At 31.0% G+C, this 15,059-nt stretch overlaps 2 protein-coding genes across 2 annotated transcripts; one reads left to right on the top strand and one right to left on the bottom strand.

Annotated features, from left to right (window-relative positions):
• The first annotated feature begins 2,105 nt into the window (after positions 1-2,105).
• On the top strand, positions 2,106-3,771 carry LOC126654484 (putative clathrin assembly protein At4g40080). The gene is made up of 2 exons (XM_050348352.1): positions 2,106-2,681; positions 3,008-3,771. Exons 1-2 carry the CDS (start codon positions 2,242-2,244, stop codon positions 3,594-3,596), a joined length of 1,029 nt encoding a protein of 342 aa, XP_050204309.1. The 5' UTR covers positions 2,106-2,241; the 3' UTR covers positions 3,597-3,771.
• Positions 3,772-5,080: 1,309 nt separating this feature from the next.
• LOC126654937 (protein DETOXIFICATION 27-like) lies at positions 5,081-12,786 on the bottom strand. Its single transcript, XM_050348940.1, has 8 exons — positions 12,430-12,786; positions 11,703-12,244; positions 10,785-10,871; positions 9,047-9,103; positions 6,028-6,266; positions 5,811-5,929; positions 5,454-5,543; positions 5,081-5,287 (listed from the first exon to the last, which is right to left on the bottom strand). The coding sequence occupies exons 1-8, from the start codon at positions 12,706-12,708 to the stop codon at positions 5,246-5,248; spliced, it is 1,455 nt and encodes a 484-aa protein (XP_050204897.1). The 5' UTR covers positions 12,709-12,786; the 3' UTR covers positions 5,081-5,245.
• Between the last annotated feature and the right edge of the window lie 2,273 nt (positions 12,787-15,059).

The following is a 15,059-nucleotide window of genomic DNA, read 5'->3' as shown; positions in this document are numbered from 1 at the left end:
TTGGAAAGGATAGACTTTTATTTAATTCTTTTTATACATAAGGGAGATATATACTAATAGTTTCTTTTATTTTTCATTTTTTCAACGTTCAAAGAAATATTTAATTTCATAATTTTAATAAAAATAATTTATAATTTATATATCATTAGTAGAAGAGAGCAATTTATTTATTTTAAAATAATAATTCTTATATAAATATATAAATATAATCGTGTGTATCTAATATACAAAGACTGAACTAAATCGAATAATTAAACCGAATGGTTAATTCAATTCCATCCGGTTCCATAATATAAACTAACTTTTTTTAGCATGCTTTGATTTTAAGCATAAAAAGATATTAACTTTTGAATATATTTTTTTTTGATATTTTTAATATTGAATTTGAAAAAGATTATAATAATTCAGTGCAACTTGAATTTGAACCCAATGTAATAATTTTGTGGAGATTTAAATTAAATTTTTTTTGTGCGATCTCACAAAACTACAATTTCAATTAGACGATTATGTGATTAGTTTAATTATCTAATATTTTTTTTCTTTTATGTGCCTTTTGATTTTTTTCCACAGTCCATTCGACCGTTTGTAATTAGAGGCAAGGGATTTACTTTTGTATATGTTACTTGAAAAGACGAACCATGATTGATTCATAAAAAAATTAAACAACGGGTTAGAACAGTTCCGCGAAAAAGTTACAAATATTTTGAGAGATAAATTAAAATCATTAATTTGTTTTGATTTCCATTATTTAAATATATGATATTACGATTGCTTCTACCATGGCTAAAATCTTGATTCTTGAAGGAGAAGAGATGATCACCAACCATTTTTTTTTATCTTTTCTTGTTTTATTCTAATGATCACATGCTCGATATCGATATATTATAATCAGTGATGGAGTTAGGATTTCAATATAAAAAAGATTAAATTGTAATATACAATATATAAAGTAGACAATCTTAAATTTTTTTAAAAAAGGGGATAAATTGTAAAATATTAAAATGTTGGTGCTAATTTTAACAATTTAAAATTTGGAGGGACATTAACACTCCCATACTTTCCACTTCCTCTGTCGTGATTATAATTGAGAATTTAGATCAATAAAAAATTATTAATATTTGATTAGAAATTTTAAATTCAAATTCAAATTCAAATATGAATATTAATTTATTTTAAAATTGAATTGAGAGAATTTTATTGCTTGTGTAATCTTACACGATCTGAATTTGCAAAAATAGACACCTAATAGAAAAATCAATTATTGAATAATTTAAAAAATATTATAGTACCGTTTAAAAAAAGACATATTTTATTTGTCAAAAAGACATTGTTTGTTTTTGTTTGTCAAAATTTACAAGGAAATAGAAATATAATTATCCCTTCAATGGGAATCACTCATGAGAAGAAACTTTTCATTCCCATGAGAATCAAAATTCAACTAAATATTTTAATAATAAATAAATAATGTATAATTACTAAATTTGTTTTTTAAATTTTTATTTTAAAAATATAAAAATTATTTTTCAAAAATCAATTTGAAAAAAATAAAAAAATAATGAAAAAATAAAATTATTTGTTTTTAAAAATAAATAATAAAAATAAACAAAGTTCTAATTTTTCTAAATAAATAAGTTTTACTTAAAAGAAAATAAATAATAAATATATTTTTTTTGTAAATTTCTGTCCATTCCCGTTGTTACAGTAATTTTATTGAAACAAACAATATATGAAAACAATCTTTTCCATTTCCATTCTCATTCCTTCTGATTTCCATTTCCATTCCGATTCTGATTCTCAACCTTAAACCGAATGCCCCTTAATATTTATTATTTTATTAATTTATGTGTAAAAAATATTAATCACTTCTTAAACAAGACAGAGAAAATATAAAATTAAATTTTTTCAATATTGATAAACGGAAATTAAGATTTGATAAAGAACAATAAAAGAAAACTAATTTATTAAATTTTCAAGAAAAGGAAAATACCATAAAATATAAAGTATAAACCCCTTGATCATGATGACACCCATTGTTAGACATAAGATATAATGAGCTACTTTTCCTTTAATAGTTTCATTTTCCTTTTTTTTTTGAGAAAAATAGTTTCATTTTCCTAATCTCTATATTTTCTCATCACCAAACAGAAAAGAAAAAGAAAAAAACTAATTAAGCAAATCATAATCAAACCCACTAATCTCTCTCTTTTATGTTCATTCATCAGAAATTATACAAATTTCCTGATGAAACACGCAGCAAATCTGAGACTGAGAGACATAATCGGATTAATCAAAGACAAAGCTTCTCAAAGCAAAGCCGCCATTATTTCTAAACCCAAAACTTTTTCTCTCAAATTATCCCTCCTCAGAGCAACCACCCATGACCCTTTCACCCCACCAAATTCAAAGCACATCGATACTATTCTCTCTTACGGCCATAGCTCACGCGCCACCGCTGCCGCCGCCATCGAAGCGCTTATGGACCGCCTTCAATCGACTCATGACTCGTCAGTAGCTATCAAGTGCCTCATAATTGTTCATCATATTATAAAGCATGGGAGTTTTATTCTTCAGGATCAGCTCTCTGTGTATCCTTGTACTGGTGGAAGAAATTACCTCAAGCTTTCAAGTTTTAGAGACAATATTACTCCATTAACATGGGAGTTATCTTCATGGGTTAGATGGTACTCTTTTTCATTCTTAATCGCATCTAATTTTAGTATGACCTTGAAATGATCCAGATAATCTAGTTTTTTCACTTAATTGGAGCTTAATTTGAGTTTCTTTTGATAAATCTGATGTTAAACTGAGAAGTACAGACATTTCATTCGATCAACGTCTTCGAAAACATGTCTGTTATACTTGTCATTTCGGACACAAAACTCTATTTTTAACATTGGAAACCTTAAAATAACACCCAATAGCGAATCTATGTCTGAATGTCTATTTTTTCTGTATCCGTGTCCGTGCTACATAGGTGTTAAATCTCGAATAATTTGGGAATTTGCAGGTATGGAAGATACCTTGAAAATCTGTTATCAACATCAAGAACATTGGGTTTTATTCTTTGTTCAACTTCAAGCACATCGGAGAAAGATAAAGAAGAAGAGAAAGTTTCAGCACTAACAAACTCCGATCTACTCAAAGAACTTGATTCTTTATCAAATTTAATGGAAGAAACGAGCAGAAGACCAGGTTCTTTGCATTTGAAAGACAATGAATTAGTGGACCAGATCATAAGTTTGGTGGGTGAAGATTACTTGTCGTCAATAAACGAAATCGCGGTACGAGTTGACGAGTTTAACCAAAGACTGAGTTGTTTGAGTTTTGCTGACTCGGTCGAGTTAGTATGTGTTTTGAAAAGATTAGAAGATTGTAAAGACAAGGTTTTAGCCTTGTCTACAAGGAAGAAAGCATTGGTTGAGGGATTATGGTGTTTGATTAGTGAAATGAAAGAAAAAGTTGGGATTGGAAAACAAGGGGATAGAGAAGATGGAAGATTGTTTCTTACCATGGGAAGAAATGAGTCGGCTCGGTTTACGGACCGAGTTTTAAGCTACGGTAACTCGGTTATGTTTTCTTCTTTAAGATTTGGATAGAATAATGGATGAGAAGTATTGTTAGTAAAAGTTGGAGTGTTTGAGGTGTGAATAGTTAGATAAATTTTTTGGTTGTCAAAATTACTAGACATTCTTTTGTCAACTAGTTCATCTTGAATTTTGAACTATCAATTGAAAACATGACAAGTGGTATAATTATTGATTATTTTATTAACGAGTGTTTATCCCAGACATTGTTTGTGCCACGTCATATTTATAACAAGTCAATGAGCATTTGCGATAGAATTTTTTTTAATTATCATTTAATTTTTTTATTATCACTTTTTTCACATGGTTAACGCATCATTAACTTGTTGCACGAATAACATGGCGCAACGGTTACGTGAAATAATTTTTCTCTATTACCACAACAAATATATTCATTTAATACTCCATTTGAAAATTACTAGTACTATCTACCTGTGTATCAACAAAATAGGAACCCCATTATAAGCCGAAACAAATGTAGGAAATCTCTCTCTCAATGAAACCCCCTTAGCCTGGGGATCGTTACCTAAAAGAGAAGTTTTTACCATTTCCAAGCTTGTAATCCCAAAAGAAGAAAACTCTAGACAATTAATTGCAGATGGCACATTATTAGCTAATCGACTTGAAGAGTAATTTTAGTAATAGGATTAAATGCAAATTACACTAATTTTAACCTAATTTATAATTACAATATAAATTTTTAAACTCGACAATGTCGGTAATGAACTTTGCACTTTTGGAAAATCGATACACCAATTATATTTCGAGCAATTTTGCTGAGTTAGAAGTCGGGATTGCCACGTAGGCTGAGAAGTTGGAAAATAAACGGTGTTTCAATTTGCCAAAAAGTAAAAGTTGATACTTGTTTTTGCCAAATTTTAAAATTAGTGTTGCAATTGCAAATTACGCTAAAGTTCGTGATTTCATTTGCAAACGTGCCAAATTAAGTGGCAAATATTGAAATTAATTGTGTCGCTATACGTGTTCTTTCCGGTTTCAACTTAGCAAAATTGCCCCGGAAAATAATCGGTGTATCGATTTGCCAAAAATTCAAAGTTCATTACTGATATTGCCAAGTTTAAAAGTTTATGTTGTAATTGAAAATTAGGTTAAAATTGGTGTATAAATTTGCATATAACTTTTTCGTAATATTCATAAAACCAACGATGGGTTAGCTCGCTCGTTAGCTAAATAGAGATTATAACATGAAATTGAATTTATTTATGATAGATTTCATAGCTCTACCTACATCAACGTAGTTGTAATATCTAATTTTATGTTGTGAATTTTTTTTCTCTGATTCCTCAAAGAAAAAAAAAGAACAAAACAAAAAAAAAGTCTAAACTTTTTAAATTTATCTACATCACATTCTTTTTTGTACATGTTCCATTTGACTTAAATTTAACACAACTATTGGTTTAGCTTGACTTTTAAAGTAATATTTTTACAAATAAGTTATAGACAATATTCCTATAAATAATAAAAAGAAGGTTGACTTTACTATAAGTACTATCTTTATAAGCTAATAATTTTTTTTCAATTGTATTATTGTAAAAACAAAAGCTGAAGATCACATCTTTGAAAATTTCTCAAAAGTAAAACACCGGTATGAACCACCGACTCAGCCCGGTAAACCAATTAAGATGAACAAAAACCCTCGCTTAACCTGACCATTTCGTTACATGCATGCTCGCCTTTTCCGCCTGCAAATCCCATATAAAATTTGTTTAAAAATTCATTGCAAATTTTTTATATTTCATAAAATTAATCATTTCTTTACCAAATAAACTTTATAAAATAATTTTATTCAAAATTAAAAATTAAAATATAACTAAGCCAAATAAAAGTAAAAATGAACTATATAGTTACCTCTTTGTCCCAGTCGCACCGAATGGTAATAATAACTAATATCAAGGTTTGTATTGCTGTTCCACCAAATATCATTCCAACCCAAATTCCCTGTAATTGGTCCAATATATCCATAAGAGACATACTTATATTTAATTGTACAATCGTTTCAATACAGACTAAATTCAAAATTCAATCAAATAGTTTTTGCATATGATGGTGAAATCCCATATATTTGGTTTTTGAATCTTTATGTTAAGGTTCAAATTATACTCTATTAACGACTAATTATAATGCTCATCATATTATTTTCCGCTAACCGGGGTTTGATTATAAAAACACCGGAAAGAAAAATTGAGAAATGGATAAAACACGTACCACAACTCCAAGATGGAACCACCAACCCAATAGAATTCCGAGTGGAACCCCAATCAAATAATAGCAACCTACGTTTACATATGCGACGAGATTTTGCCATCCAGATCCCACGGCCACCCCTACAGTATCGAAAATTGATTAAACTTATTTCTCCAACTATTTATAATGACTACTTAATTGATCACGGGCTGAAATAAATAAATAAACAAACACGTACCAGAGAGAATTGGCTGAACACTGTTGAGCAAAACAGTGAATGCCAAAAGAACTGAAAGCTGATAGAATGCTTTAAGAACAGGTTCACTTGAAGTGAACATCAAGGCCAATTTCTCATCGAATAACAAGATCAATAGCCAGAAGAAAATTCCTATTATAGCTGATGTTGTGACTGAGACTATTGCCGCAAATTTCGCTTGTTTTCCATTTCCAGCTCCGAGTTCATTTGCAACCCTAATCCTGCATCATTCAATGATAGAAACTAGTATCTATTTCCAATGTTTTTAAAACCGGACCGGAACGGAAACCGGGTTCGTCGGAGGTTTATGGTTCGACCGGTTCAACCGGGTTGGATCGGATTTTTTAATTTTTATAAATAAAAACTTTTTAAAATAAAAATATGTAATATTATAAAAAAATATATGATAAAATATTTATATAATACCATTTTTTAGATTTTTGTATGTAAAAATTAAAATATAATTATAATTAATTAATGTTTAAAAGTATGTTGAATAATAATTATATATGACAAATAAAGATTAATTTTAATAAATTTTATTATGTGAAATATAATAATAATAATTAATATTTAAAAATATGTAGAATAACTAACTTGTGTTAGAGAAAAAAAAAGATTGTTGTATATTAAAGAAAAAATGTGAGTTATTATGAGAGAGAAAAAAGTGTGTAAGAGAGAGAAAGTGTGTATATGAGTGAAAAAAGAAAATGTATTCCCTCCGTCCCAATAGAGTTGTCCACTTTGAGAATTTTTTTGTCCCAAAACTCTTGTCCATTTTCAAAAAGTAACCAACTTTTACATTCAATTTTCCTATATTATCCCTATTTAAAATCCACTAATGACAGTAAATTGTAAGTGGACCCTATATTAAATAGGGGTATGACAAGCAAACTAAGAATTTTTTTACAAAAGCTATAAACAATAATTGCATTTCTTAAGTTGTGTGATAAAGGCAAAATGAACAACTCTATTGGGACGGAGGGAGTAATATGTAAAAAGTAAAATGTATGTAAGGGAGAGAAAAAATAAACACATGAGATGTAGACATGTGTAAAAAGAGATCACAAAAATATTCTCTGGACAAAAGAGAGACCTTTTAGTCTAACTTTTCTGAAAACCGGGTTTGGCCGGTTTTGATCAAAAACCGAATTTTCCGGTTCAATCTGGTTTTTGACCGGTTTTTGAAAAAGTTGACTTTTGTATCTAACCGGACCGGACAGGAGTCCGGTTGCCGGTTAACCCGGTCGGACTGGCCGGTCCGGTCCGGTTTTGATAACATTGTATATTTCTATTCAAATGTAAATGGCGGGAATTATTCGGTTACCTTGTCTTTTTTACCTATTTTGTCTATTAGACGTAATTAATTATTATTTATTTATCCTAAGTTTAAAATAATACAAACTTACTTCAAAAATAATATTCTGTATGGTTAATTTATTTCTATATAATAATATCGCTTTACATGTTTCACATGTGATAGTGTGACTCGTCAAATCATGATAATTATATTTATTATGGATATGGGTACTCATATTTACGTTTAATAATAATTATCTTCATGATTATAAATTATATTTAAATAGAAAATATCAAATAATAAATATAGTAGTTAATTAGAAATAGTTTCTCTTATTTAAAGAATATGAACAAAAAAATCAAATAATAATTAAAATGGTAGTTTATTTGAAGTAGTTTACCTTAATTAGAATTTTAGATAATTAAATTAAAATTGAAATAATAAGTGTACTTTATAAAATAAAAACGATATAACGTAAATGTGTATGTCCTTTCTCCATCCATGCTTTCATATATAGTATAGATACATCAAATAAAAAATTAAATTTCATTCAAATTAGTAATTAAATTGGCATGAATGACCTTACAGAGGCTCGATAATTTATTATTTTTAAAAGGGTTAATTGTATAAAAAAATCATGAACTTTGCATGTAGTTTCATTTTAATCACGACTTTTAAAAGGTGGCATTTAAAAGCACGACCTTTCATTTTTTTTTAAATTCATCATTTCAATGTATTTTTGTTGACTATGTTCTCAATAAACAATTAATTAAAGACCCAAATTATAAATCGACACTAAATCTTATTATCTTTTGGTTAGAGTATGTAGGATTATGAATTTTTAATCATACAAAATACACCGAATTTTACTTTGGTGATAGATTTGAAAGAAAATGAAAGGTCATATAAATGCCAATTTTAAAAGTCGTGATTAAAATAAAACTACGTGTAGATGTCATGATTTTGTGTTTAATTAACCTTTTTAAAACATATTTTGCAGAGTCTTTCATGAAATATTTGGCCTTTTATTAGTCATTTGGCCTTTTTTATATTACATATTTATTCAATATTTATAAGTTATATATGATCAAAAAATAATTTATCATAATAATTACAATTTAATTAATCTTTTGAGTGAATTAAATATTTTCATCATAGTTCATATACTTTTAAGTTATTTTTTTATACTTTTATAAATTCTCATAAAAAGATTATGACTAAGTAAACTAGCAATATAAGAGAGAAAAGTGTTAGAAAATAATTGTACTCTTTATGATCTTTAAAAGATCAACATCAACAGTTTTAAAATCTAATCTAATAAATAATAGTATACATTCCATCCATCCCACACAGATATACAAATTTAATATTTTGAGCATCTCATGTTCTGTTGTAATAGTTGCCTGCATTAATTTTAAAAAAACTACTCCCTTTATTTTTTTTACTATTCCATCTAGTCAAATACAATTATTTGTCTTTTAAGAATTTCAGAATGAATTTACCTCTTCCGAATAAATGACCATATATTCAATTTTACAAATAATTTATCAACTGATGTATTCTTTAATATATGTGAAAATGAAAAAGTGACGAACAAAATTAAACGGATTTTAGCTTGGTGGACAAATTAAACAAAACGGGAGAAGTACTAAATTACTGAAAAGTTAAATGCCAAATTAAAGTAGAGAGATCGAGAGGTACCCGGTTGCTGCAAAGAATCCGAAAGGAATCATAATTTCCCAGGTATTAATGATCATGCTGCCATATCAATAAACATATTACCCCTCTCATTAGTACATGTCCACAACATTAAAAGGTTGAAAAAAAATTGATTTTAATTTGATACACTCGGTTAGGGGTGTGCACGGTTCGGTTCGGTTCGGTGCGGAGTGAGATTTGCCAAAACCGAACCAAACCACTCCTAATTAATGAAAACCAAACCACCTACTTCGGTGACCGGTTTTTTCGGTTCGGTACACCGAAATTTCGGTTTTAACCGACCGAACCGAGTCATCAAACCGAAATTTTAAAAGCACATCAAAGTTCTAAAAATAAAAATCTAAAGCAGAAAAAAAAATCTAAATTAACACCACAAATTTAACCATAAATTCAAAACAATTTGGTCGAATTAATCAGTGTTAACAATTACAGCATTTTCCACTACAAGAAATTCATTAATCAGTGTTGACTAGAGAATATGTGCAATCAACAAAACAATTTGGTCGAATTAATCAGTATTAACAGTTACAAATTTAAAAATATAAACTAAATTAATAAGAAATCATCTTATATATGTGGCCAACTTTCAATAACTTCCAAGAAATCAACGACCGATCAGAAGACAACGACAACCTTCATCTCTGCCGGCGATATATGGAACGACCGGTCTCCACCCTATCATCATCATTCGATCTTCACTGGTATACACGGCTTGGTCTTCACTGGTATACACTGGTATATAAAACCCATGAGAGAGCAGCCGGCGACATTAATGAAATATAAATGTTTAGGCTTGATTTAGGATAAAAAGAAAATTAGAGAGGGGAAAAGGAGGATGAGGGAATGAGTTTTGGTGAGGGTGAGATGAGAGAAGAGGCGGCTGGGTAATGAAATTAGGGTTTGGGATTAAAGGAGTATATATAGTGTTATATGAAAATGACGAAAATAACCTTTCAATATATTTCGGTTTTTTCGGTTCGGTTCGGTGACCGAACGTTAAAACCAAACCGAAACCGAAAACCGGAAATTTTATAAATCCTAAACCAAATCAAACCGTTTTAACCACTTATTTTTCGGTTTGGTGTTTTTCGGTTCGGTTTGACTCGGTTTTTTGGTTCGACTCGGTTTTTGCTCACCCCTACACTCGGTGCAAAAAATCGACTCTCTCCCTCCTTACTTCATGCAAAAATAAACAAATAAGTTTTTACTTTAGGGGTCCCAATATATAGACAAACAGTTGGTCGATCAATTTTATCCCAAAACATAGACTAAATTGAGAACAGTTGAAGTATCAATTTATCCTAATTAATTTTATTTTAGGTGTCCCACAATACAGTCAAACAACAGATTTTAAAAGTTCTTATTTCTAATCAAAGTTGCTGCTTTTAAATGAGAATTTTTAATTGGATTAATCATAAATTTAATCACTAATATTAATATAATTTGCAATTACAACACGAAATTTAAAACCTGACAATATCAGTAATCAACTTTTATTTTTTGCCAAATTGGTACACCGACCAATTATGAACAACACGTGATTGTATTGTGTACCACTAAATGAATATAGAATTAGTAAATTAATTAGTAGATTGGACCCAAGACATTGAAGTATGAACAAACAATACGACAGGCATCTTTTAAGTGAAACCTAACTCTGAATGTATTTGAATCTTAAATAGAAAATGCAATTAATTATAGTATGTCTTTAATTTCATACCATATAGACATGGCATCAACAGCAATCTCTGCATTCTTCAAATTTCCTGTCATTAATATTAGTAGTTTATAATACCAGCTCTCCACGCTTTTATCAGCACCCAAAAATAAAAAATATGAATTAATTGTCAGATCATAAAATATTAATAATATATAAGGTTAAACACCATATCGTTAAAAAAACCAAATACTATTTCTCAAAAAAAAAAAACCTTAAATTAATCAAGATATCACAATCTTCACAACCTAAATTAAAACAAGCAAAGTCGATCAAGTGTCATATCTCAAGTCAAATAGATTCAATTTATTTCATTATTTTATCTTAATCCTAATCTACTTGATCTGATTTTATGTTTTTTTAATGTTTATTTGATCTTGTTTGATCAAATTAATTGAATTTATTTGATTACATGCTACAAAATTCTAGAGACCGGAATAACCTCTCTAAAAAAACAAAAAAAACTATACACACAACTTTGGCCAAAACTCAGTTTTTTTAGAGACCGGATATCTATGTTTCAAAATTTTATTTATTTAGTTTTTTTTTTCTTTCAAACCAGTCTTTATTTAGGTCCTGAACCTAATTTATTTGAAACTTTCAGGCTTTTTTCATAAAAGGAGCATGTATTATACTTAACGTGAAATACGCACAATTCAATAATTTGGTAAAATGGACCGATTGAATAATGTTTGTCAAAAAAGTGACCAAATAAACTAATAATTTAAAGTGTAGAAACCTTTTTTCATTGTTAATCATTTAACGGCGACATACTCACAATTACGACGTATAAAAAGACCATTAAATAAAAATGTAACACAACTTTATATAAGGATCAAATAAACAAAAATATTGGGAAATTTTATTGGGTTAAGCCTAAAAATCTTCAGTAATAAAGTATAGAATGGAATCCGTAATTACCAGAGCATAACACCAGAAGAAGCAGAGAGTTTGGCGAAATCCCAAAGACCAGAAAAAGCTTCCATGGAGAAACCACTCCACGTAAGAGGACAACCACCGTACACGACGTAACCAAATTGCCCGAAAACAAGAACCCACCACGAAAAATTCAAAGTCATGGCGGTTCCGATCACACCCAGCTGAAGTTCGTAAACAAACAGCCAACTCACAACCACATGCGCCGCTAAAGCTGCTAAAGAAACCCATACGATCACCGCATTCTTCAGCTGGCACTGCAAGAATCTCTGCAATGGAAACTGAAATGCGAAGCAGAAGTGAAGCGGTATCGTATACAAAGCAACAACACCCGATAGCTCCGCGACCTCGTTCGATTGTCCTAAAAGCTTTAACACCGGAGTGGCGAAAATATACATGGGCAGAAATAAAATGCAGCACAAGAATAATACTATCCACGATCGTTGCAAATATGTTCCTAACAAGTAGTATTTTTTCGCTCCGAATGCTTGCCCGCATATCGTTTCCAGTGCGCTCGCCATCCCCAACTGATCATAATACATAGAAAAATATATCAGCACATATAGTTCAAATAGTATAAGCGCTGTACATCAAACTGCCAGGTTGTGCGTTTAATTTTCCGCACAAGCGTTTCCCTCCCCAGTTATGATTAAAACTGATTTTGAATTGATTTGCCTCTAAATATTGCTGAAATTAAAGAAAATATAAATACCAGGAGGCCCAAATCAAAGCCCACGATAACATTATTGACGATGGAGAAGGCAGCAAGTTCAAGATCTCCGAGATGACCGGCAAAAGCTTGAGTTATGGCTACCATTGAAAACGATGCGAGTCGACCGCAGATGGCAGGACCAGCAATCTGCCATAATTTCTTTGATTCTATCCAAACCTTTCTTGAAATTTTATTGTTGTGTTCATCTTCTTCTACAGAACTTGAATGTTTTAACAGAGGGACGTTGGATTCGGCCGGTGCTGCACCGCTGCAAGACATTAAAATATACAGAGAAATGCTGTGTTTACTGAGATTGAGAACGGGGAAGGAGAGAGAGGTGTCCAAAACGTGGCGTTAGACCCCTATATATAACAATATTAGTGTACATATAACGTGGAGTGTTATTTTATTATATGATTTTGTATTTCATGACTATTAATAATACTACTTTATGAGATAACATATATGTTAGATACATTACTTAGTTGATTTATTATTTTTTAATTGTTAAAGATTTCTTTGTTAAAAAAAAAATTGTTAATCTGAAACACTTTCATGACATCCATGGAGTATCCATCATAACAGTATCTCTTTCTGTATCTTCATATACAAGTTGCAAGCTTTTATTTTATTTTATTTTTGATAATTTCTCGACATCCATTGATTTTTTTTCTTTCTGTTTAGATGTTATAAAAATCAACCCTTCAATTTTTCTTCTTCTAGTCGAGTAGCCGTGCTCTTTGCTTTTGGAACAAGCTTTGAGACTAATTAAGGGCCTGTTTGGTTTAGCTGCTTCTTATAACTGATAGCTGTTGCTGATAGCTGCTAGATGTTGGCTGGTAGCTGATAGACCATACGTGTTTGTTGAGATTTGATTAGCTGTTGCAGTTTATATGTGAAATGACCGTAAAGGGCATAATTTTTATTTTTATTTATTAAACTATAAATATATTATTTTATATAATATTTAATAAAAATATTAATAAGTATTTTTATATAAAAAGCCAATATTTAGTTTAAATTTATTTAAATTTTGTTTTTTGATAAATTTATGATTTATTTAAAAATAATAATTAAATTATAGTTGTTTTAATATAAATAAAATAATTTTATCTAATTTATAAATAATTAGAGTATTTAAAAACAATTTAAATAATTTTATATATATAAAAAAAGTATATTATTGATGAATCACCAAACTAAATCCGAGCTGTAACGACCTGCACACCACAAGCAGACAGAGGTCAGAAAGAACTCCGGTGGGGGTCACCGGACGTTCACTCCGACGCTCAAGTAAGATTTTGAGGTAAAGGAAGAAGAAGAAGAGAAAAGAGAGTGCTTAGAGTAGAGAAAAAGAAAATTACCTAGGGTTTGTCCTTAAACCCTCTATTTATAGTTAGGGTTTAAGGACAAACCTGCCTTGCTGGCAAGCTGTGAGCCCAGTGGTCCCAGAAATCAGTTATGCTGACGTGGTAGAATATCCCTGCGGGAGGCATGGGTTGTTAGGTGTGTCAGAGGAAACATTCCTCACGTACCTGTCAGAAGATCTTCTGTGGTCCCAGGATCTGGTACACGAATGAGCGCTCTTGGGCAGGACCTCGGATCCCGGATAACTTGGGAGTCAAGTTATCATGGTTCCTGTATCTGAGAGCAGCTCAGAGCTCGGAGCTCGGCTTAGGTCTGAGTTGACCATACTTCAGAGCTCGAGTAGGACTCTTGGTCCGACCTTATCAGGCATGATTGTCTCGGATGATGTTTGAATTCCCATCGATCCGGTGACCCCCCAAGTCATGCGTTCTATGATTTCAAGAAGGTCGGACATTGTTACCAGGTCGGTGAAATGCTTGACTTAGTGATGTTCGTTCCTGGCGAGGTTGCTTCGCCCCTACTAGATGTGCTACGTTATCACTAGTCCCCCCCAGTGTGTCGGATATTTATGTCCGAGATGGTAGTGTTATCCGAGTTATTAGGTCACGTGATTCTGGGCGTACTTGCTTTGTTTTTGGGTGATCTCTGACACCGAGCCCTTTGTCAGGGGGAGTAGCTGGAGGGAGATAGTGACGTGAAAGGACCTGTCCTTTCGAGTTGGTGTGTCTGACAGCTGTTTGGGTGTGTCCTGGATGGCGGTTGCGTTTCTATGCACGTTTCAGCCACGTGTATAGCCGTTATTGCTGGTGCGATTTTCTAGGAGACGCTTTGAGTGAGGAGAGAGAAAAAATTGAATGCGTGCCGTTTCATTTTTCCCTCTCTTTTTCACTTATATACTTTATTTGTTCAAAGTTTTTAAACTTTCCAACTTCTCATTTCTCTGTTTTTCTTTCGTTTTTTGGCAAATTACTGAGTCTCTGTTCTTCGTCTTCTCCAACTGTCTGTACTCATTTTCCGGTTGCTGGAGTTTTTACTGTTGCGTCTCTCCTTTGCCGACTGATTCTCTGTGTTTGTACTCGTCTGCTCCAGAATTCTTGTTCTTCATACAAGTAAGTGCCTCTGATATGTTTGCTTGCTATTTTCCTGTTGTAATTTCTGGTTTTAATTTCTGCGTTCTTAGTGATAATTGACTGTATGCTGTTTTTTGATTTCCTTTGTTCTTGTGGTTTTCCGTGAGTTAGCGTATCTGGTTTTGCTGAATT

This window comes from Mercurialis annua, linkage group LG7, assembly GCF_937616625.2.
Source record: "Mercurialis annua linkage group LG7, ddMerAnnu1.2, whole genome shotgun sequence".
Lineage (NCBI taxonomy): Eukaryota > Viridiplantae > Streptophyta > Magnoliopsida > Malpighiales > Euphorbiaceae > Mercurialis > Mercurialis annua.
This window is presented reverse-complemented; position numbering and strand designations above follow the sequence as displayed.